The sequence below is a fragment of the Vulpes vulpes genome, chromosome 12 (genome assembly GCF_048418805.1).
Source record: "Vulpes vulpes isolate BD-2025 chromosome 12, VulVul3, whole genome shotgun sequence".
In the NCBI taxonomy this organism is placed as follows: domain Eukaryota; kingdom Metazoa; phylum Chordata; class Mammalia; order Carnivora; family Canidae; genus Vulpes; species Vulpes vulpes.
The window spans coordinates 36,064,283-36,090,354 of record NC_132791.1 but is presented as its reverse complement, the minus strand read 5'-3'; the positions used below and the strand labels follow the sequence as shown (position 1 = coordinate 36,090,354).

At 36.9% G+C, this 26,072-nt stretch overlaps 1 protein-coding gene across 3 annotated transcripts in view; it reads left to right on the top strand.

Moving 5' to 3' along the window:
* ADAMTSL1 (ADAMTS like 1) overlaps positions 1-26,072 on the top strand; it is an 871,496-nt gene that overhangs the window by 635,489 nt on the left and 209,935 nt on the right. For 2 of the 3 annotated variants that reach the window (XM_072728197.1, XM_072728198.1), the window contains 4 exons: positions 470-627; positions 6,127-6,238; positions 10,218-10,356; positions 23,538-23,588. In XM_072728197.1, the coding sequence (XP_072584298.1) occupies positions 470-627; positions 6,127-6,238; positions 10,218-10,356; positions 23,538-23,588 (460 nt within the window). The remainder of the gene's footprint in view (positions 1-469; positions 628-6,126; positions 6,239-10,217; positions 10,357-23,537; positions 23,589-26,072) is intronic. The other variant, XM_072728199.1, reaches the window with a different exon arrangement.

Below are 26,072 nucleotides of genomic sequence, written 5' to 3'. Positions count from 1 at the left end.
CAAGGTAATGCATGAATATAAAGTCACACAGGTGCTGAGGGAAAATCAGAGAAGCACCCTGGATCTGACAGATCAAAAAGAAAACTAGAGAGTATTCTATTCTAGATGGAGAGCCACAGAGGCTGAAATCAATAAGATAGATATGGGAGATAGTTTAGTTAAAGGAATAGGATTATGGGAAAGTGGGATACCCAAATGAGGCCATCAGGGAGTCGAAGATTTTTTGACCAGGAGCCTTGAATGCTTGGCTAATGAGTTTTAAAATAATTTCATGGGCAACATAAACTCCTTTGTGATCCAGAGGTGCCCATAAATTTTGTTTATATCACAATTTCAACTGTGTCAACAGTATAAAGGACGATACTTCTCCCTTACAGAGCTGTAGACTGTTTTATGAAATGTGCTTGTATGTGGGCTTTGGTAGCCCTGGGAACATCTTTCTCTCCTTTACATGTGTTTGGTTGTGTAGATCTGGAAACCAAAACTCTGCAGGGAGCTAAAGGTGAAAACACTCTCAGCTCGACAGGAACCTTTCTTGTGGACAATTCTAGTGTGGACTTCCAGAAATTTCCAGACAAAGAGATACTGAGAATGACTGGACCCCTCACAGCAGATTTCATTGTCAAGGTAAGTGCCTTTGGGTACCTTGTTTTCAAGCCATATCCAAACTGTCACTTATGATCTCCTGGAGAGAGAGAGAGAGAGAGAGAGAGAGAGAGAGAGAGAGAGACTGAGACTTAGGGCTTGGGCATAGATTTGGAAATGTTTAATTCAAGGATGTTGAGGTACATCCTGGACTTTTCAAGAACATATGATATTTTTAAGTCCTAAGAAAATCGTTATGTGTGTGTATATATCATTTAATAAAAAGACTCAAAGACCAACACATCATTAGTTGGAGGATATAAATTGTTTTTAAAACAAGTTAAGATATAGTCATTGACCCATATAAGGTGTTCTCAGTCAAAAAGAAAAACAAACGAATGATCCATACACTCGGTTATACTTCTAATTGCAAGTTCTGTTTTCTCTTGTCCTGGCAACAAGACTAAGTTGTTTCCTATCAGAGCTTCCCTGCTCTTCAAGGTAATATAAAACACACTGCTGGAAGCAACATATACATTCTGTAGGAGAAATGTACACACTAGAAGAATGTTTGGGAATCACAATCAAATAAAACATATTTTTTCCTTCAGTAGGTCAGAAGGACCTGAAGGATTTCAGCTGTAAAGCTGTAAAACTTGTAATGTGTCCAGGACTCCATAAATTTTTCATCATGGGACCTGGAGCCAGAGGACATTTGATTTAAGCTAAGACTCAATGACCCCATGGCAGCTGGAAGTAAGAATGCGTATAGGAAAATGGGATCGACAGTGAAGTTGGATGGAAGAAGGGTTCCAGAACACTGTTCTCTGTCTCCATCTGCATGGTAGTTCTTTTTAATCCAGTCCAGATGCCAGCCACATTCATATGAACAAGAAGCTACAAACCAGCGGAGAGAGCTCACAATAGAAATGATGCTATAGGTGGTTAAATCATTTCATTTAAATATGCAAACCAGTACAATACTGAGAGATGTCTTTATTTTTTTAAACCCTTCAAGGGCTGCTGAATAAACCATTTGTATTCATTTCCCTAGAGTTGCAACTCTTATACATACTGAATATATAGATTAGAATTCAAGTAATATTATTCACATGTCAGGATTTGACAGCATTGCCAATGCATTTCATACATCTAGCTGCCTTCTGCACATCACCACTTGGATATCCCATACGCGCAACCAGCACAATGTGTCCCAAACTGGACTTTTCTAGCCTTAGACACCTACAAAATCTTCTTCATTTCCTATCTTGTGGAATAATATGCTATTGACCTGGCCACATCAGAAAGCTTTGATTCACACCAATTTCCTGTACTCCTATTCACCCCTAGATAGTTGTTAAACTTTTTCAGTTCTACCTTCATGCCATCTCAGAGCCATTCTTTATTGTCCCTTCTTGCCTCCACTATCTTAAATTAGGCCTTTGTATTTTTTTTCCTGATCATGTGATGTGCATCCTTCCAAGGCTGCAACCCAGTGAAAGAAAATGACTTTCTGAGCCACAAGAGGATCTTTTTTCGGTCATGGTCCAGCCTTCACTAGAACTGCCAGCTTAGCTCTACTTTTGAAAGCAGCTAAAGTATAGCTATAGCTATTCAGTTTGTGCCCATTCTAGAACTCTAGAGCATCTAGAACATCATAGAGAAAAGTGACTAATGAGTACCTAAGCACCAAAGTAGTAGAACGGTTGTGATTTCCATTTGCATCAACTAGAGTATTAGGCACGGATAATGTGTTCATATGTTGTTCTGAACAGGCTGGAGCATCATTCTGTGCATCATTCAGCAGCCAAGGAATGTAGGACACCTCCTGACTACCAATCCCATGCCGGCTTGTCTGAGGCAAAAGTTTCTACAACATCAGTGAGAGAAAAGAACAGCTAAGACTCACAAATTATCCTTTTCCCAATCGAGAAAAAAAAGATTGGCATTTCGTAGTGCATCAACTGGGAGATCACTTTGTGTACTTGATATCTTTCATGCAATTGAAATGCCTCCTTGATTCCTGTGATTTTGCATGGACCTAATGTTCTTTCATTACCCACACACACATTTGCCCTGCCCCGTGGCTCTATCATGACAGTGCAATCAGTTGCTATGGAAAGTGACCAGTTTTTGTCTTCTCTTTTCTTTTCAGTGTGAGAAGTCCTTATATTAAATTAGAAACACTGAATCGTTGTAATTATAGGAAGAAAAGCTTGTTTCAGAACATTCTTTTTCCTTATTAACTTAAGGAAGCCAAAATTACATATGCCAGATGTGTTTAGCTCCCTAAAACTAAATTCGAGTGTGTCAAACTGAAGCTTTCAACATACTCTTGAGAACAAGAACCTGATGTCTGAGGATTTAGGGTGTATAAAGCTCCAGCGCTAATGATAACAAAGGTCCCAGGCACCCAGAATTAATAAATCCAGAAACAAGGAACATGGCAGCTCATCTCTGTAAGCAACAAAGGCCATCAAAGTTGAACATCAGGTTGGCTCCTGTATTTTAAACAGTTTTCCTACTTTAAAATGAAAAATTAAGAAGATACAGAGAAGAGCAGTAAAAGGCCTCTACTAAAGATAAATACCTATGCCTTCACAACACTAATACTAACAGAATTACTTGGAATCATGAAAAGAATGGCAGCTTTCAAGCCACTGCAGACCTGAATTCAAATCCCAGCTCTGCTATTCCTTTGCTGTGCAGCCCTGAGCAAGTCACTTAATCTCTCTGAGACTTATATCTGTCGTTGTAATGTAAATATGGGAGATAATACAGAGTAATTCTAAGATTAGATTTCTTATAAATAAAATGTACCCTGCAAACAGTAGAAATGTAGTAAGTGCTGGTTGTTGTGGTGGTTGTTGGCTGCTATTAAAAGAAGGTGCCTATAGGGAAGAGAGACCCAGGAATATTATCAGTGTAGAAAGAATCAAATGAGATTATGTGGTCAGAAGTTTGGATACATCATGACTGTTTTTATCTATTTGAAATAACAATATCACTGTTCATTTCAAATTTGGGCATACAATCTCAGCATTCACGGTCATTGTACATCAATTTCATTGGACTCTTTAGGAGCAATATTCTTTCTAAGCTCCTTGTTTTTTTTCTCTTCAACATAGTATTTACGAACACTTCCTCTTAACACCAAAAGTTCTTGACATGCATTCCTTACTCTCAGAGCATAAGGTACTTTTACCATTAACTTCTAGCAAGCTGAAAATTTGAACTGTTCCATCTTTTTCCTTTTTTTAACAGATCAAAAACGAAGCCCAGACACTGTACAGATATTCTAGAACAAAGTTTCTCCAAGGATTTTAATGTTCTATCCTCCTCATTTTTTGTTTTTTCCTCCACTTTCCTAGGACTTAGTCTGATTTCAAGGTCCCCAAAAGGGACCTGTGCAAAGGAATCTATCTCTCTAAGCCTAAATAAATCTTCTGGTCTTTTTATTTTTTCATGGAGCTAGTGTTCAAATGAAAGTCTTCTTCTAATACCTTTCCAGCATGGAAACCACACATCCCAAGAGAGCTATAGGCTTTTGTGAGCTAAAAAAAAAAAAAAAAGAAAAAGAAACCACCTTTACAAAGAATGTGATTAATACTACATCCCTGAGCAAGCAATTAGGTATCTTGTATCTGACACATAGGATTGAAAAATATTAATCTGTAGGCTATGCTCCCCTTTTGTGAAAGACACTGTATTGCTTCAGCTGTTTTTGCTTTAAAGTAGGGGATTGTATCACCGTTTATTCTAATTAGGAAAGATCTTGATGTTCCATTGATCAGAATCCCAGCATAATACAAGATATTCTATAGTTCTCTCTCCTTCTTCTTTCTCCTTTTCCAGCTCTTGCAGATTATCTGAGGCACATTTCCAGTATTTTCATCCAAAGTCCAAAACTGGCCTGGGGTTTAACACTTACTCCCTGTGTTCCAGTGCTCCTAGATGTTTAATCCAGTTGTTACACTCAGTAGCAGAAAAATAGGCTGTCTTTTAAAAAAAAAAAATCTGAAGGCCAAATCCATCGGTATATCCTAGGTAGAGAGCAGTTGGGACCACAGTTAGGCTTGAAAATGTTAACAAAAACTTAGACCGCATGATGCGCTGATACTCCCCTACTGTCTTGGAGTAAGAGGTAGCCCTCTTGGTTGTTCATGGAACTTCTGTTAGTATAATAAATAGTCCAAGCCTTGTCCAGTTGTCTCAGTGCTATATGACATGTCATTCTGTCTTTGTGAAATCAAGGCATTGCTCCTGTTGGGTACTTTCATCTTCTCTTTTAGATTGAGTATGTTTTCACAACCTTGTACTTTTAAGAACTATTAAAGGATTATTGCCTCACTTCCCCTCTCTTAAAACACAAAGGAGTTGTAATTTCCATAAGGACTTGTATTCCAAGTACTTGCTTTTATAGAGTAAGTTGGTATTTTTCAAAGTTTGGTACTTGGACTATCAATGTTTGCATTGCTCTTGCATTGCAGGAGCCCAGGAATTTGCATTTTAGCAAGCTTCCAATTGGTAATTCTGCACATTAAAATGTATGAATCACTAAACTGCCAGGAAACACCATGTATGAGTGGGCAGAGCCATTTAATTCTTTAATTCTTTTTTCTTTTTTTTTTAATATATTTTTTTAAATTTTTATTTATTTATGATAGTCACAGAGAGATAGAGGCAGAGACACAGGCAGAGGGAGAAGCAGGCTCCATGCACCGGGAGCCCGACGTGGGATTCGATCCCGGGTCTCCAGGATCGCGCCCTGGGCCAAAGGCAGGTGCCAAACCGCTGCGCCACCCAGGGATCCCTAATTCTTTTTTTCTTAATTGGAGACAGGATCTTTCCTTTTTTGCAGCATATGCCATTTATAATTTTCTTAGAACCAATTGTCTATTTCTGAACCTACATTTAAAAATCCACATACAGGGGCTCCTCGGTGACTCAGTTGGTGAAGCATCTACCTTCAGCTCAGGTCATGATCCCAGGGTCCTGAGATCCAGCTCCCTGCTGAGCAAGAAGCATGCTTCTTCCTCTCCTTCTCCCTGTCCCTCCCCCTGCTTGTGCTCTCTCTCTCTCAATAAATAACTAAAATATAATAAATAAATAAATAATAAAGAAAAAATCCATATACATATATATAAAAATCCACATAATTTTTCCTATTATATACCAGAGAAGTTGGAAATAAAAGAGGGAAAAGGAGTAAGTGGCCTGGAAAATGATCCTATTAGACTCCTAAGTAAAGACACTGAGATCCCTTCTTCTGTGAGAACAGAACTGAAAAGTGATGGTCATGATGGTGTATGGTTGATGGGGAAGATCAATGATATTTGCTATGCCCATTTTTCTCCCAGGACAGTTATTCATGCATCTTCTAAAACCATGTATACCACTGTGCATTCTTTCCAAAGTTGCAGACCAAGTTGCAGACCTCCCTGTCATACCAGTTTCTCTCTTTGTTTTTTGGTTGTTTTTTGTTGTTGTTGTTGTTGTTGTTGTTGTTGTTTTTGAGTTTCTCTCTTTTATCTCCTGCAGGTCCACAACTCAGGGCCCGCTGACAGCACAGTCCAGTTCATCTTCTATCAGCCAATCATCCACCGATGGAGGGAGACAGATTTCTTTCCTTGCTCAGCAACCTGTGGAGGAGGTAATGGTGATCACTTACCCGATGGACTGTTGGCTTCTGTGAAGGAAGACTTAGCTTTTATGAAAGTAGTACCTTCATCATGGAAGAAATTTAGTGCTGTGATGGGTCAAGTTCTTGATTTTCAAAGGGGCCAAATCTTGAAGCCTTCCTATACCTCAGTCTAGAAGCCCCATGAATGTTTTCTGTCTGGCCAGTCTCATTAATGGAAACCGCCTTGACTCTATTCTGTTCCTTTGAGAATAAACTACTCCCACCTGGTTGAAGAGAACTTACCTATTCAGAAGTCAAGTGGAGAGTGTTTGTCAGGCCTACTACCTAGCATGATGTGTCCAAAAAGAATCAGAAAATAATTTAATTAAAGGAAATACTTTATTACAAAAGAAAAAAAAGCCCCTCCACTGTAAACTTAGACTCAGTTATTGTGAAGTTCTGTCCCATCATCTGAGCAGTAAATGGAAGGCCACGTGACTTCTTTATTCATTAAAACACATCTTTCCTGAAAAGTCACCAAACAAATTCCTATCTCTGCTCCATTACATCTGCAACATGCACAGCAGAACATGGGAAAGATATTTTCCCCCATTTTCTTTAATAATTACAATGGTTACATAATAATTGCTTAATTTATTTAGCCATATCCCTATAGAAGATTTAGTTCATTTAAACTTTTCTATTATAATGTAATGAATAACTTAATACCTAAGTATTTTTCTCCTTTCAAATTATTTCCTTGGAATAAATTCTCAAGAGTGAGTTTCAGAATTTTTGTGGCTATTGGCATATATTACCAAAATTCTTTCCAGAATGTAATAAGCAGTGTATGAATAGTTCATTGCCAACTGAGCCAGTATTTGCGGATTATAAGAATTGTTTAATTTTGCTGATTTAATGAGCATAAAATTGTATGTATGTTCCTTTAAAAACTAGCACATTAAATAAATGCTGGCTTCATCTGCATAGAAGCCTGTTAATTGGATGGTGTTAAATAACTAATCCACATGGTTATCACTAGATTATTTTGACAAGAGAAAAGAAAGATGGCACCTCAAAATGAGACAAATTATCATCTATTAATTTTTTAAACCATAAGAACATATGAAATAATTCATCTTCATCTGCATAACGTGAACAAACCACTGAAAATGAGATTCTATAGAGTAGTGTTAGATTTTAGCTTAAAAGCAGTTAGTCATAAAAAAAAAAAAAGCAGTTAGTCAAAAATACCTTCAAGTGCTTTTACTTGGTTGTTAAATAACTATTAATTCAACATTCTCAGCATTTCAACAAAATATTGTTTCCATTTGCTGTATCTGTCCTGAAGAGAAAATTACTTTGTTTAAAGATAAAATGCCAATTACTTTGATGTTTCATGAGAATATGTTGCTTTGATACAGCTATTAATGACTAGCATAAGAAATAGTTTCAAAGAAAGAAATCCAAGCAAATAATTACTTTTCTTCTTTTCTTTTAAATGAAAACTGTATTTTGTGAGAAGTAACAATTCAATAATATGCCCTGTATGCTAGTTTTACATAGAGCTGCTTTTGGAGTATAATTTCAGTAATCTCGATGATGCTTTGCTATATAGTAAGGCAACTAATGTTAGATTCATATATATCCAAACCTTCTCATCCTTATTTTCCTCACATCTGAGTGAAGAAGTGGAAGCATTAGTGGTCTTCAAATGTTTTGAGCAATCAAACCCTTTCTTTAAAGGAAATCTTACTAGGAAGTCCAGATAAAAGGAGTATTGCTCAGAATAGAGATATGAGCAATGTAGAAACCAGCCTTCCTCCCACTTTGTGGACCACAGTTTGAAAATATTAATGAAAAAATGATCTCTAAGTTCCTCCTTATGTTTCTAGTTCCACATTCAATGGCTTGGCCATTTTGCTAAGTGTGAACAAACAATTGCTACTCCAATTACTTTGTGAAATGTTTGAAAACACAATTATCTGACCGTTTTGGTCATTTATATCATTTTTGTTCTAAACCTTCATTTCACACACTCTTGGATAGCTTGACCACAACCTTTGTAAGCTGACAAATTATGATTTTTAAAAAACATAATCTGTTATATAATTTACTTATCACCTATGCTCACATTAAAAAATATTTAGTATTTAGTAGTAAATACTACTACTATAGAATTCTGTCCTTGAGTAGAAATTATTGTATGGAGGGCAGCCCTGGCGGCTCAGCCATTTAGCGCCCAGCGGTTTAGCACCGCCTTCAACCCAGGGTGTGATCCTGGAGACCTGGGGTCGAGTCCCACGTCAGGCCCCCTTCATGGAGCCTGCCTCTCCCTCTGCCTGTGTCTCTGCCTCTCTCTGTGTGTGTGTGTGTGTGTCTCTCATGAATAAATAAATAAAATCTAAAAAAAAAAAAAAGAAATTATTTTATGGAAATTATAAATTACAATTTTGAATTATAAAATGATTAGTTTATCATAACATTATCTGCTTTAGAGTATAGTATAATTGAAAAATAAAAGTATATTTACTTATTTAAAATGTCATTTTTCTCTTTGATTTTCTTATAAAATAAAAAACTTAATGGAACATGTGTTCTTACCTCTTAGTTTCCATGCTTTTCATCTTTACAGTAAAATTGTTAAAAGGTCTTTTTTTAGGTCTTTAATGAACAATTAACTTTTGCGGGTGGTCTGAGAACACAGCCTCAAGCCAGGAAATCTGGTTTATAAGCCTCCTTCTGATTTCCTAAAACCTTTTGCAAGTCTTTTAATTACTCTAACTCTACCTTTCTAACCATATCTAGCAATAGCAATATTCAACCACCTGCCAGGGAGAATGTATTTTGGAAGTTGGTTAGGGTTAGAATGATATAAAAGCCAAAGTTAAAATAAAAAAATTCTCAATGTGCATTTATTTTTCACACTAAGAATCTCTGTCTTCATCACCACCTCACCAAAAATGCACAGGACAGGAAAGGCAGATGAGAAAGATGCAACACATTATGAGTGGGACTTGGTACTCAGCAATGCTATTTTTTAAAAGAACTCTCTCAACAGTGGAAATGTGTGCACAGAAACTAAAAAATATCAGCTAGAGACTTAAGGAGCAATGACAAAGGATGTTAGGTGAAGCAGAAATTGAACATTAGAGGAGTGTTGTTGTTGTTGTTTTGGAGGGATCCCTAGTGGCTACTGTTAAGGATCTTCATTCTCCATTTACTCAGCCTAACCAACTCAGGTTGAATTTAGACAAAAATAATGTTCCCAGGCAGCTGGCAGGACCTGATCTTATGCTGCATTCCATTGTCCCCCATTCATCCAGGGAAGCAGTATTAGGGTTTAGTTCATTTTATTGATTGATTTGGGAGTTTATTTGCCCTAGATACAAGGGACGCAATTTTACATCCTTGCATGAGATGGTTGGCAAATAAATACTGATCATCTTTTTTGGATACAGAAATTAGAGTTATACTTTCAGGTTATACAAAGCAAATTAATAATAGTACTTACAGCACAGTCTTAGTCACCCAGCTCTGCCATTCTGTGGTTCAAACCTTATAGTATAATTTAATTATTAAAATATGAGTGGAGGAGATCCCTGGGTGGCTCAGCAGTTAAGCACCTGCCTTCGGCCCAGGGCATGATCCTTGAGTCCCGGGATCAAGTCCCATGTCGGGCTCCCTGCATGAAGCCTGCTTCTCCCTCTGCCTGTGTCTCTGCCTCTCTCTCTCTCTCTCTCTCTGTGTCTCTCATGAATAAATAAAGTCTTAAAAAAAAACTATAAAAAAATAAAATAAAATAAAATATGAGTGGAAAAATAATATTTGAGGTCTGTAAAACTTAATGGGCCTTCCATTTATCTGTCTTTTGTCCTAGAAATTACTGAGGTGTTGGGGAAGAATTTCCATTAATGTGGGATGGCCAAAAAGCATAATGAAATATATTGCATTATATTTGATGGTGGTATGTGCATTTTAAACTTGCCTGGATGGTTTGCCACTGCAGGTTACCAGCTGACATCGGCTGAGTGTTACGATCTTCGGAGCAACCGTGTGGTTGCTGATCAATACTGTCACTATTACCCGGAGAACATCAAACCCAAACCCAAACTTCAAGAGTGCAACTTGGATCCTTGTCCAGCCAGGTCAGTCAGATTTACCAGTTTATTTATCATAAACATAAATTGAGTTCCAACCAAGCTTCTTAAATTTTTCAATTAAAAATAAGTATTGTTGTCCAGTGTCCATTCCTAATCATCCATTATTGGTACCCATGCTCCTTGCTCTTGAAGCTATATGATGCCCTCTCAAGGTCTACAGATTTTCCCCTTGTGGAGCACCCTTCAGAGTTATCTTCTCTTCTGATTTCTTTTTCTTCTGGTACTTCTAACTCTCCTTAACAAGGTCTGGGCCATGTGATGGCACAGTGTTCTCAGGATCCTTTCCATTTGACTCTGTCCTTGATCAGTGACATGATCAGAGTAGACCATATTTAAGGATCACAACTGACCCATTTTTAGCCAGGAGTGGTCAACAACTACAATTGTAACTTAGAACAGTTCTAATTTTTTAACAGACATAGCCTTTGTTAAAGAGAAAGCAGAACTTATTGTCAACGGTCAAATTTTTCTAAAAGATCTTTTTTAATTTGAAACTTTAAAGAGACACTTGACACTTTCATTATCGTTGCTTTTTGGAAAGCATGATTGGCCCTCAGTTAGATTTAAGAATCATACTGACAGGGGCACCTGCATGGCTCAGTGATTGAGCATCTGCCTTTGGCTCAGGTCATGGTCCCAGAGTCCTGGGATCAAGTCCCACATTGGACTCCTCATAGGGAGCCTGCTTCTCCCTCTGCCTGTGTCTCTGCCTCTCTCTGTGTGTCTCTCATGAATGAATAAATAAAATATTTTAAAGAAGAGAATTAGACTGACAAATATCTCAGATGATGAGTAGTCATAAAAGTACAGGTCAGCAGTCTCTGTTCATGGTAGGACATTTGCCTTTGTAGTTGCAACACTTCCTGGTAAATCTCTTTACTAGCTTCCTTATCCTCAACATATGAGAGAAGATACAAAAAATTCTTCTTCTATAAACTAATCATGAACAGCAAAAGATTAAAAAAAATCCTTTCCCAGTCTCCTTGGATTTCTGAGAACACCTCAATATTATTTTTAAATCATAGTTTAGTAATTATATAAACATAAAATCCAAATTTAAATAGTTGAAATAGTACATGAGCAATGTGCATGAAAATTGCTCTTTTTGAAGTTTTTGTTTTCTGCTGTTAACTTTCTAAAATGTATTTTCTTGTACTCTGTCTCACATTCATGAATTCTAAATTCTACTTGTGATGCAATATTGCCTATTTCATGTACTTAGCTCATAAAACTGAACTTAAACAAATTTTCATTAAAGACACAAAAAATCAATATTTTATAATTATATAATTTAGGTGAAGTTTAATTTAGGTTCCTATTACACCAGAAAATTATGTATTGAAAATTGGATATGGAATAAAAACTGAATAAGGTGTTAAAATTTTGCTTGGACTTATTTTAATTTCAAAAATATTAAGAGTGTGAAGCATTTTTAGCCAAGATAATTATAATTAATGCGATTCAACACTATTTTTAAATTACTTATTATACATCTTTATATCCATACCAGAAGACTAGTGTGTGAAAAGCATAGTTATCCTAATTCAGACAGGTCCGCTCAGCTGGAGGAAGACTTTGAAAGTCTTTACACGCTTTCATGAAAACTTATGTGTGAATTTCTATGAGAAATGAGGGATTCATTCCCACAATTGGGGAATAAGGTTCCATAAAGAGATGGCCATGGAAGACATTTGTGAGACAAAAGCATTTTGTTAACAATTTTAAGAAAATGTTGATAATTTACTCAATTTTTTTTTCTGGCTTCTGATTTTTATCTATCTTCTCTGTTGGAGTAATATTTGTGGCCTATTTCTTATTATCCAAAAGCAAAAGGCCATGTTATAATGAAAGAGGTTCACCTGTGAAATTTATGCTTTTTCTGCATCCTTGTTATTTTAAAACATCTAATACAGCACATGTATAAATGTTGGGACAGGTGGCTATTAAGGAAAAAAAAAGAAAATGGAAAAAAGAGAAAGAAAAAGAGGCAAATGTCAGGAAGCTGGGTTTTTTTTTTATTTTTTTATTGCAGAGGTAATTAAACAAAGCTGGAAAAATTAAGACTTAGCAGTAGGAGAGATTTAAGAGGAAACTGCTTTAGGAAATGTAGATTTGCTGCTCCAAGGTTAAGATACTTCAGGATCACTGGGAAATTCATTGCACTTATTTGCATATCTGGAATCAAGGCAACTTTTCTAAATTCAGAAAGAAAATAGAAGTGATAGTCTGAGAGAAGAAGGTACTATATAACAAAGGTCTGCCCTCCCATTAGACATAGCAGAGGCAAACCCTTAAGAAATGGCTTTCTGACTACAGATTTAACTGCCTGTAAAATCAGGAGTGACACAATGACATTAAACTGTCACCTTTGTATCCCAAATTAGAAACCACCTAAAGGGAGAAATGTAGATGTTCTTAGTACCAAGGGTCAGATATTTTTGAATTCCAAAAGAAACTTATTTCATCTAGCACTTGAGACACTGGTTTACTTTACCTGTATGAGACTAGGATTTGGGGCCTATTATATGTTATTTGAAAGCAAACTCCCTTTCACATGGCTAAGTTTATTGCCTGTCAAGGCTGGGAAGTACCATGGACAGCAAAAAGTGCACTAAATAATTAGTCTGTAGCCTTAGATTTATTATCTTACCTTTCTGGACCTCAGTTTTCTCACCCACAAAATGGGGATGAGAGGGTTGTTTGTTGCATTAAGTTAGTGGTTTTCAGACTTTGCCTACAGAACCTGTTATTCCACAGAGTTGCTTCACTGAATTTCATTTGATATATTTTGAAGTGTTTTTAAAAAATAACTCACTAGAAGTTTATATACTCACACACATTAAACTAATTTTAACTTATTCAGGCTTATAATTTAACTAATTTTAACTTAAATTGGAAGAATTGTTGTAACAGTTGTAAAAATGTTGTATCACCAAAGTAACTACTCTTTGCCCTCATCCTTGAATTCTTCAGCATGTCAACATAACTGAAAAATAAGCATCCTAAAATTGCAGGGTGAGCTATAGAAACTGCCACCATTACCAACTGTTTCTCTGTGATAATAGGAATTCTCTCATTGCTACACATCTAAAACCAAAACAAACAGAATAACCTGGCTGTGGTGACCATTCTCTATAATCCTTGATATCCAATTTTTTTCTGCCTACCAAAATAGCCTCATTGTGTGCACTAATTTACTTTCTAATAGATAAATATTTACAGTTGAACTAGTGAAATAAATGACATTATTTAGTCATTTCACTCACTGACAAGACCCACTGGTTCACATGGTTGTGATTTGGTTCATTGAATGGTTTTTGAAGCTAGAGAGATTGTTGGCATCTAGCTCATGTTTTCAAAGTAGTTTTTATGTTTTTACGGCCTTTTTTCTGATGCTTAAATGCTAACTAAGAAATGTCAATGAGTTAAAAGCCTATAATGAAGACAATAAACCTCACTAATAATCTCCAGTGCCCACAGGTAACCAGTTTAATGCTTTTGCTATATTTCTTTCTAGTCTTGTCTATAGTCTTGTCTATAGTCTACATAGATGAGATCATACTGTGAGCAATGGACACTTGTAATTCAGTGATTTAGCATTCTTGGTTTCCACTATTCTAAACCAAGCCTGAATATCCATGACATGTAGTAATTTGACATTTTGCTGAGGCAAGAATATGAGTCCCTTGTACTAGTAGACCAACATTTCAGCCTACCTGGCTGCCAGAAGTTCCATCCCAAGAGAGTTTCTGTTGCTCTCTGCTGGTGTCTTTTATGCAGTCATTTTTATGAAGTGGTAAAATACTTTGTTTCCTAGCCAAAAGTGGGCTTGAAAAGGAAGCCAAAACTTAACACTTATAATGGAAGGAAAGAGAAAGTGAAGTTAAAAATTTAATGGCTTTTAGCTAAAATTGAGAATGTTTCTCATTGGTGACCCAGAGCTATGACATCACTAATCCCATCATATGCTCTCTCCAGTGTTCTGATGGCAATCCCCACTTAGGCACTCCCAGAAGTTTAGAGGCATACCCCTCCTATAAGTCAGGGATCTACTGCATGATTAATTGGTTTTCCACTGTGTTCATTTAACCCTATCATCCCATGTAGCTAAAACATTTAGAATAAAATAAAATGTAAAACCTTCTCTCATGCCTGCCATGCCATTATCTGACTTCCGTCTCACACCACGGAGAAATTTTTTTGATCCCTTTTTCGCTGTTGTTTGTGCAATGCTTTGTATGATCTTTGCCTCTCAGGTGAAGGGTAAAATCCATCATGTGGCAAGAAAGCCTCCAAATGTATGCCTATGGTTCAGCAACAACTAAAAAGGCATAGTTTTAGTTCAGCTAATAAGCACCTAATATTTCCAGAGTAGCTTTAAATGTAAACTATGCTACATTTGGCCTTATATATCTCAGTCTCTGAGACTGGAATGACGGTTAATGCTGTCTGGGGGAAATTGTGCAAGACATTGTTTGTGAGAAGATCAGAGAACCACCTTTGCAGATTTTTTCTGGCATGAATCTCCAGTTTTCCCTCCAAGGCAGTAATGAAGGGGGCTTAAATTGGCAAGGATTGGAAAAGTGAAAAAAGCTCTCACTCATCACACTATCATGGTCACAATCATTAGCAAACAAATCCTCTTCTAGCCGAAACTGCATCCAGATTCCCCCTTCCCTCAAGGAATTCAGAGCAACAGTCCTGAGCAAATGCCCAAACTTGTATGCCCGGAGCGGCAGGACTTGGTGAGTTCCAGTGGATGATTTTGTCCAGCTCCATTTAATTTGACAGCAAATTGCCTAAGTCATCCCTGGCTGTGATCCAAATTGTGAACAAAATCTCAGATTGAATCTTAATGCAACTTGAAACAAATAACCTGCATCGTGAGAGCCATTATGAGTAGTAGGCATGTAAAAACCTGGTCACACTAACTTGGTGACTAACTAGTTCAATGGCAATACAGCCTGGTGGTTAGGAGGGGAGCTTTGGAGCAAAAAGGCCAGTTTGAGAATCTGGTTGTACTAGTCCTACAGCTGTGTTCTAGTTGAGTAGCCTTTGGCCAGTTCCTTGTTCTCAATGAGTCTCGGTTTTTTATCCTGTGAAGTGAGGAAAATAACAGTACTTGCCTCACAGAGTCATCATGAGAAGTAATCATGAGGAGTAAATGCCCTGATACATTTAAAGACCTTAGCAGAATGTCGGACACATGATAACCACTCAAGAATGTTAGTTGCTACAGCTATTATGACTAGATCATGATTATGATAATCTTGATGTTACCTCAGAGATAAACTGCTAAACTTTCCAGAAACCAGCTTTCTCCTCCATGAAAGAAAAAGATGGGACCCCAGAATTCTGTATGGGCCTAGAAGTGGAGTTTGTTGTTAACAGGAAGAGACACAAATTCCTAAAAAAATATCTTCATCAAAGTAAATCACATGTATCAGATTTTTAAAATACAGCAACCATGAGAAATTAAGGTAATTAGCATCTCCATAAATTGCAGTGTGCAATTGCCTAATAATCCCCACATAACCAACTGTGAGACATTGCCATTTAATTTAGATGGGATTAATGCCATGTCTCCAAAAAAGGAGAACTCAAAGTAAGGACTAGAAAATGCTTGCTTCGTTAGCAATTAAAGTATAATGAAATGTTTTCCTAATCTTGGAAGTCTTTTTATTTTGGTACAAGAGGTAAGTGATTTAGAAAAGCAACAACTTCCTCTTAATCAACCTCATTTGAATACATTGCTCTGAGAAGCTAATGAGTAAGCAATAAGTAAGATTACTATAAAACCCCATGTCCATTTTCATTTATTATCTATAAGAAGGAAAAAAAGCAGAGTTCTGGTTCTTCTTAGGATGTATGATCATACCCTTCCCAAGTTTACAGTCATGCCACACACACACACACACACACACACACACACACATCATCATCATCATCATCATCATCATCATCAGATAATCAGCTGTCACTCTGTTATTGGGGCAATTCAATCCTTCTACCAAACCAGCTCATTACTACTAATAACGATAATCACTTTTTATATTACATCTCACACATTTTAAAAGTGTAATTATTTATGCAATTCTCTTAATTAGCTTGTGAGTTAATGGAACAGGTATTATCATCTCTTCCATTTTAACCTCAATCTATCATTTAGGCTTTACTAGCTAGTAACTGCTTTACTTAGCTTCTCTAGACTCAAGTTTTGCCATTTGTAAAATGAGTATAATATTCCTGTAAGAGAGTAGCTGCAAGGATTAAATGAGATAATACACATAAAGCTCTCAGCACAGTGCCAAGCACTCAACAAAAGTCAGCTATCATTATCAAACTGAGAGCCAAACCTATAAAATGACTTGCCCAACCTTACTTCTTTATGAAGTTATAAAGTGCTTTTACATCCATTATCTCAATTCAGTTTTGTAATCCCTGGGAGGTTAGCAGGACAGAGATTACTGTCTATATTTCCAGATAAATAAACTGAGGCCTAAAGAGGTTGAAGGATCTGCTCCAGATTAAATTGTGCAAACAAAAGCCGGGTTGTAAATCTAAGTGCTTTTAGTTCCAGAGTTACCTCCATTTCTATGTAAACTCAGTGACCCAATTCATGTCACGGATACCTTGTTCTTCATGATGCCTTTAGCACCCCATAATATTTGATTTAAGTCCAACATAGACCCCCACAACCAATACAGAACTGACAACCACATCAATGCAATGTTTGGTCCTCTGCATCTTTAAAATGACTACACACTCAAGTTAAGAAAGCCTCTTTATATAAGCATAAATACGGATGTTTACTCAATCCAAACAGTGACCCATCACTTCGGGAAAGTAGAGGAAGAGTAAACAAAGCCCAAGGAAATATTAGTCCCACTTACTTAAAAGCAGTTCAGAAATTGCATTCATTAGTATCAATTATATCAAAAATATTAACCACAGAAATATCAATGTGAGGAAATATTAATATATGGGGTCAAATAATCAACAACTCTCCAGTGGTTTTATAGCAAAAAAATGAATCTGTGCCTTAAAAATGTTTTCAAGTCCTGGATGATGAAACAGGATTCTTTTGGTCTGGTTCCAAAAAGTCAATGAATGTTGCCTAGTAGGTGCCGTGGTTTACAAAATAATTGTGACCTATTTACAGAATAGTTTCTCATTTGCTGGATCCCATCTTGCTTAGGGGAACCCACGGTCCTTTAAGAAGTCACCAAATTATCAGAGTAGGAAAGATTTTGAGATGATCACCTAGTTCAGTAGTTTTCAATCTGGGGTCCATAGAGCTGCAAGTTCTGCCTTCAGCAGTAACTAGAAAGAAGACAAGTGAGATAGAGCTCCATGAGATGAGTTTCCAGGCCCCCACTGTAACTTCATCTTAAAATTCCTGATTTCAGCTGATACTTAGATGTGGTTGAAGTTCAAATGTGAAGCACTCAAGATCGCATAGAAAGAGTGACAGGGAGGAGAACTGTCTATCCAGCTCCTAGCTCCCCAGGGGGTCTGTTTCCTTATTATACCATGACCTTTTGTGCTCTACCACTCAAGAAAAAGTGAAAGCTTGAGTCTTTTCCAACTTTAGTTACATTTCTCCTGCCCCATCCAAAACTTAGGAAAAGATTGGCTTCTGTTGCCCCAGAGCTGTCAAGAGGAGATGAAATACTCTCTTCTGTGCCAGAGCTCCCTCCACCACCCACAATTTCATTCATTTTTCTTAATTGATTGACCAACTTGTATCAGATCCAATGCTTAGTACCATGGCAAAGGCAAAGAAAAATCAACTAGCATCTGGCCCCAACACTGCCCAGAGAGACTTGCAGAGTTACAGAGCATCATGATATCTGAAAGACACACAAGTCAGGAAAGAGAAGATCTTTTCAAGCTGTCATGGCTATTTCTGGGAGATAACCAGTGGAAGAGATGCAGAGGTAAGCCAAGCAGGCTGGAAGCACAAGTGTCATGAAGCTGTCATCTCTCCGTCTCAGTTGGCCCAATCACCTCTGTTACCAGAGTAGCCTTCCTTAACTGCCAACTCCACTCCCCCCCAAATTTATCTGCCCCCTCACACAGATGACAGAGCTAGAGGAGGGCAAGGAGTGGGACTAAAAATGTGCAGTGAGTGACAGTCTACTCGGGAGTTTCTTTGACCTTGTTTGGTTTATTTGCTTTGATTCTGGATGGTACTGCTTGTCTGTGTGTCTACATACCAATAGCATAACTTCATTGAGTGGATATACATGAAATGCCTCTGCCTAGAGCATGGTGTTAAGAGATCCAGTAGAGAACTGATATGGATCCTGTCCCATGGTATTAAACTAAAGAAAACTTATACATAATTAGAATTTAGTAGATAGTTAAAAGTGATGAGCGGTATTAGTGCAATGGATGTTTGGAAGAAGAAGAGAGAATTTCTGTTCTGAGGGAAATTAAAAGACAGGCTTTAGAAGAGATAGCACTTGACTAAGAAATTCCACTGGGCATCATGGAACCACTTAAGACTTTTGAGCTGGGAAGTAAAATATTGGTTACTGTGATGGCAAGGAGCAAGTTGGGCTGGAGGAGGCCATGCCTGCAGGCAGAGAGAGATCTGTTAGCTGACCACTGCAAAAGGAACAAAACTTGTATCACAAGGAAATGTGCTTGGCAGACCTCATAACTGGCAGAGCTGTGTGCAAGTAGGAAGCATGGGATCGAGAAGCAACATAGATGTCCCAGAGTGTCTAGCCTGGGTGGCTGAGAGGAATGTCGTGTTCTGAACACTAACAGTGATCACCGTTTTCAGGGGAAGATAATGAACTATCTGGACACATTGAGCTTGACAAAGCTAGAACATGTCCAGCTGTCAGGAAGTCAGCAATGAGGCTCTGCAGCTCAGGAGAAGAGGCAAGATGTCATTAGAGACTCACAGAAAGGGACCCTTAACACTATGAGAAGGACTTGTTGTGGGTCATTTCCATTATAAAAGGAACCCAGAACTCCACAAATTAGGCTCTTATAGAGTTAGTTCTTTTTTTCGTATATTTTTTTATTGGAGTTCGATTTGCCAACATATAGCATAATACCCAGGGCTCATTCCATCAAGTGCCCCCCTCAGTGCCCGTCACCCAGTCACTCCATCCCCCCACCCACCTCCCCTTCCACTATCCCTTGTTTGTTTCCCAGAGTTAGGAGTCTATTAGGACTTTTCTTGGAGAGAGAGATTTACTAAACAGTATGAGTCTGAATAGGGATTGATCTTAAAGCCATTTAAAGTCAGGGATATTGTTCTAAAGTAGCTTCTGAGGTTATTTCAGAACAGATTCCATAATCTTTAAGCAACACCTGGGATTTGAGGTGATGGCCTCATTTCATCCATTTATATCATATTTTTAAATGTTCCTGTCTTATACTTTCCCAGGTTCGTATTTTGTCTTGCATGACTATTCTAATTCCTGTGATTATACATTGTGCAAAACTCAGAAAACAGAAAAATGTAAAAATACAAAGGCAAACACCAGGAACTAACAACTGTCTTTGGTCTTTTCCTAACATATTTCTGTGTACATATGTATGTGTAAATATATATAAATAAATATATGTATTTATAAACATACATAAAATATGCAAATAAATGTACATATAAATAAATATATAAATATATATGTATTGAGACAGACACATGTATATGAACAATGAAAATGATTATGTAGATTAATGAATACAGGAAGTTTCTTAGTATTGTGGCTCACATGGCATGTGAACTACTTTGCATTGAGTTTTTTTCACTTGACATTACATTTGAACATTTTTATGTCATTAAAAATGGTTCAAAAGGCTTCATGTTTATGACCACATAATATTTCATTACATGAGCCTATCTTAACATTGAGGCATTCTCCTAGAGGTGTGTACTGTGAGAGAATGAGGTACTGTCTTTTTTCTCCTTACAGCACTTGAGTCCAGAATGACCTCATCCTCATCTCTCATTTTTTCCCCACAATCTCTGATGTTGGGGAGTCCAATGGAGTCTGGTCACTGCCCAGTGTAAGAAGTACATTAAGTGATCAGAATAGTTAAGGCAATGGAGAATGGGTGGTTTTACCCCAAACCAACATCTTTTTTTTTTTTTTACATCTTCCCTTGTGATCATTTTTTTAAATTATTTTTGCTTCCTCACCACTCCCCACGTCATGTCTAAATGCATGCATAGGCACATACACACATACACAGAGACACACACAAACCAGGGCATAACCATGGGAAGAGCTTCTTAAAGTGCCTAAATGGCATCCTTTTCATCATTCCTCAATATGTACATTTTCCCTAAGAAAAAGACCAAGTGTCTTAAAGGTAAGCAAAGGAAGCAATAGGAAGGCCTACACTTAGGCCAGAGTGCCTACCCTCCTGTGACAGTGTGGTGAAAGACCAGGGCCATGGCATGAACCCCTAGAGAGAGCAGAGCTCATGTACATGAGCATGCATTAATAAGACTGGACAGAGCACCATTGTTTTGATATCTCTGTTTTCACAGGTGCCATAGAATGATTTTATGAGTCTTCACCATGACCCATGCCATAGAAAGACAAATATAGCTATAGTTTTGCTGAATCCAGGTTTAGAGATCCTTGTGCAAACAAAAACACAATTTCAAAATCAGTCCAAAGCAAAGCCCAACATCTTGAACTGTATACACCCCCTGTTATTCTCCTTCTTCTCTTTTAGCCTGTTTTCTTCAATATCAGGACCTCCATTTTAAATATCATCAGCTGATAAATCAATTGGCAGATATCCACAACAATTCATTCTAAGATTGAGGATAACAAATCATGGTATAACATTTTTCAGAAGAGGAGATAAACTATTTTTTATTTAGAAGGTGGTGTTAAAAAAAAATGTGGTGTAGGCATGAGTAAAAATACTAGGGTTAGCTCAGATATAACTGCAAAGTCAATTTCAATGATTCGATGTATATCCAAAGTTACTAGAAGAACTTTGGAAGGTTGAATTCTTTAAAAATATAGCTCTTTTTAAAAAGAAGATTCCCACGGGACACCTAGGTGGCTCAGTGGTTGAGCGTCTCCCTTCAGCTCAGGGTGTGATCCCAGGGTCCTGAGATTGAGTCCCACATCAGGCTCCCCACGGGTAGCCTGCTTCTCCCTCTGCTATGTCTCTGCCTCTTCCTCTGTCTCTCATGAATAAATAAATAAATCATTAAAAAATAAAATTTAAAAATTCTCTTAATTACTAGACATAAGAATTATTGGAAAAGGATCATAGGATTATAATAAAAGACAGGATTAGTCTTTCACAATTTTTCTGTCAGAAGAAAGCAAGAAAGAAGAGGAAGTTTCTTTTCCAACTTGAAAAAACAGGGAGAAAAATTTAATGTTAGGATTCACTCCATTTTTCTGTTAGAGCTGTGGAATTCTGACCCTCCTCAAAAGGCAGCATCCAGTTTCATGAATATTGTTATTTTAGGATAATACACATCCATATTCAGTGAAAACTTAGCCATGCAAATGAGTATGAAAACTTTAATCATATAGATAAATATAGAGCATTTAGTCATGTAAGATAAACAAGTAAATTAGTACACCAATGATTGTCTCTCCTGGGAACAAATCTTTCAGAGCTTTGTTTCCCATTATCTTTTAAAGTTAACTTCTCTCGTGTATCCTCTTACCTTTCAATAATTTCTTCAGAAACTACCTTCTTTATCACTCCCTCTTTCCTCCTTATTAATGATGATCTATAGTCAGTGCTGCTTTTTATCTGATCCATAGTATACCAAGCTCACCCATTTTACCCGAAAGTTTTGATTTGCTAGCCATCTAAACGGAATGCATTATGTCCTCCTATATCAGAGAATGAGATTAAAACTGAAGCCTTAATGTATTTATTTAAATATAAATATCAGCATTTATATTGAATGTGGATATATAAATATACATGCATCTGTCTATCCCAGGGATACATAGAGAATAAATGAGTTCCTTCAGTATTCAAAAGAGAGACTTCCTATCGTTTGTCAGTTGCAGAATAAGTATCTTCTGCTCAGGCCCTACCATATTCTGTCCTGGGGTGACAGCTGTGTATCAAGCTTTCTCTGTCTCCCACTCTTGATGGAGAGTCTATTACACTAGCCCTTTTATCTAAGACCAATTATTCATAAATCTTCCACAAGCCAGGGGACTGTGCAAGAAAATCTTGCCAATTGGAAGCTTTAGTTGAAATCAGTGGGGTAGATTTAGTATAGTTTGTTAGAGTCTGTAAGGCCTCTGGGGACTTTCAAATAGCCTATAATATCATTTCTTATGTATCCTTTAGCCATATGGCCTATAATGTCATTTCTTATGGCTCCTCTAGGCTCTATCTCTGAATCTCACATGTTTCCCAGGGCACTAGGAACACCAACAACAGGGCACTAGTACACCAACAACAGTCATGGCCATCACAACCACCACTGTAATAGCAGTTAACACAATATTACATTTTTATGACCACAAAAACAATTTTTTGTATTTTTTAATCTATTTTAACTGCTCTACCTTTATTTTGATAGGAAACTTGCTTTTGTTGCTAGTTGCCTACTACATCTGCTAGTTCTCCCTCCCTTTAAAACAATAGTTCAGTGACTGCCTTCCAGATACAAACTAAAATTTTTAAATATGCCAAGAGAAGAAACCTATTTGCTAAGGCACGTTACAGAGTTATGTCAATTCCCAGGTACATACTCTTAATACATAGCTCTCTCTTTCATCAGGAGTGAGACTGTAACTGTAATTGCTTGCTAAGCATCTGGAAGGAACATTAATAATGATGATAATAATGACCTCATAGGATGTATAATTTGGTGGATAAAAGAACATTTACAAGCTTATTGTGTCATAGTTAATGATGAAGTGCCAAGTTTTCTTGCCACCACCCTTTCCAGTGGTATTTCCTGCTTGGATCAGAGAACTAATTATAATAAATGGTGCCCTTGCGAAGAACTTGCCCCATCCTCAAGTATACCCTAGTATAAAGATACTGAACTGTTTTAGTGTTGTTTTCAGAGACAATTTATTAATGTTGTTTTGCATTTGTCTAATAAAATTTGTATAATGTAATCATTTAGTGTTTATTTTATTGTGTGTACCTTCTACTCAGAGGGTTGGCATTATTGTTCCTAACAGTGACGGATACAAGCAGATCATGCCTTATGACCTCTACCATCCCCTTCCTCGGTACGTAAATCAACCATCCTGATGCTAGAATTAGTAAATCAGCCTTCTGCTTCTTTTATATATATATGTAGATATAGATTGTGTATTTTTCTGTAAAAGTAAGATGGTAGACAGTATATTTTGCAACCCATCCTGAGCTCTGCTTTTGAATAATACTGGACTGCTCAGACTGTAAGTTTGTCATTCAAAAACCACTTTAAGATAGGATCCTATTACATTGAAGAAGAGGATGCAGTAATTCACTCTGATTAGATACAGTGTATGGGTTATGTTGTGTCTTTCTTTCACTCCCTTTGTCCTTTTGTTTCTCTGCAATTGGACTCTAATCATTAAAGCCCTGTTGCTAACTGCTAAGCAAACACTGCCTGAAGTACTATCGCAGTACTGCAAATGTGGGATTCCAGATGTGGTATTACTCGGCATAGGGGCTTCAAATATCTTCTTTGTGTTCCAAAGAAATTATAATTTGTACAAATGTACAAAAAGGCAATGTTTTCCTATCCTTATTGTCCCTATAATTGTTCAGGGACATTTTTTTCCCCAAAACATCAAATTCCATATACTGTGTTGCTTTTGTAAAGTACAGTCTTTTTTTTAACTAGAAAAAAAAGATGAAAATGACAGATGAACTTTTAAAAGAACTTGTTCCCTTTATTAATATATTCATAAGAAAACTGGAGAGGCTGAAAAATACGCTAGCTACTAAGTGTATGGTCTGCCACATTGAAAACAGCTCCTCAGACAGCAGAAAGTAGAATCGGGCTTGACTAGGAGAGGACTCTGCTCTGTCCTCTTTGCTCACTTGGACTCTAGGGCATCAGCTGCTATTTAGAACCTAGAGTTTCAATCAGATCACAAATGGTGCGAATAATCCATGGTAGTTTTCTGAATCTCAAACCAAACAAATCCCAGAAAATAATTTTATTCTGAACTGCAAAATAAAACAAAGTTTGATGGAAAATCTCCAAATACTTCATGAAATGGAATCCAAATAGAAGCCCTTGAGGTCACTGAGTTCAGTTCCCAGAGATGCTTCTCTGTCCTATTCCTTCCCAGCCATCACACCCATATGCCCTACAATTATACACATATGTATTTACACAAACATGCATATATGTGTATTTAGTGCATATGTCTTCCCACATGGGTGTACACATAGAAAGATATTTAGACAATACATGTACACCAGTGCAAGCTGTCACCCAGCCTCTACGTAAATACTTCCATTGACTGGTAGAGAATTTGCTTTTCACCATGCCAATGGTAGCATGTAGAGAGGGGAATTGGATTTATATTCCATATAGCTGTTTAAGGGTTTTTTTTTAAAGTTCTTCCACTATGGGATTACCTCATTAGTCAGCTCCCTCCCACTTTTCTATGACTATATTGATAAAGATGATAAATGACTTTAGAATGCTACTGATATATCATTTGATCCAGAACCAAACTTATATAATAAATTCTTCTTTAAAAAAATGGAATGAAAATATAAAAAGATTAAATTAACTGAACCAAGATTTCATTCAATTTCAGTTTCTGTATCTGTAAAATAAGTATCCATAGGACACACACATCTGTTTGTGTGAAGGCCATATATTTTGCAATAAAAGGAAAGTTGGGTGTCAGGGCTAAGCAACTCAAGTTTATGTTTTCCTTGTAATAGTACTCCTAAGTTTCTTTCATATCTATGATCTCTCTTGTTTATATTTCTCTGGTATGACTAATGCCTGTCTTAGGATAAACTTCATTTATTATAAGTTCTAATTTCCCCCAAATGCCAGAAGCCCCGTATTCTCAAAGGCGGGTTGAAATAAGCCTCCTTAATGTTATCCCATATACACATTGGCGTTGGCCTGTCCATGCTGACGATGGAGAAGGACAATCACAAATAAATAGACTACATTTCATCCTCCTTACACTTCTGTTACTGAGCTAATTCTAAAGTTAAAGATTCTGCTTACTTGATAAAGTCTTAGTATGAAAGCGATTTCTACAAATATGTTTTTACAAGAAGAATTGAGTCTCAAAAATGACCCATAGTTAAGAACTGAGGCTCAAAATGATTCTCAGATGGCAGCTACCTTCTGATTAAGGCAGAAGGCTTTACATATTGAAATTATTTCAATAGGCTTTAGACCATAAGTGTAGATACAAAGCACAGTTAATGAATTTTTAGATTATTTTTCTTGTTTTCAGTCTCAGACTGGAACACATACCTGAACCTAATATAAAAATGTCATCTGATGAATTATCTTAATTCATAATTAATTTATACAAATTTTCCACATCACTCTTAATTTTGACAATCTCTTAAATACTGTGTGTTTAAAATTTTTTAATTTAAAATTTAAAATTTAAAAAATGAAAAGCCATCAGAGTTAAAATATGTGCTATATGAACTCATTTTTTATTCTTCCAAGGAAAGGATTCTTGGATATGTTTTTAACTGATGCTTTTTCTCAGCTTTTATTATACTTTCTTTAA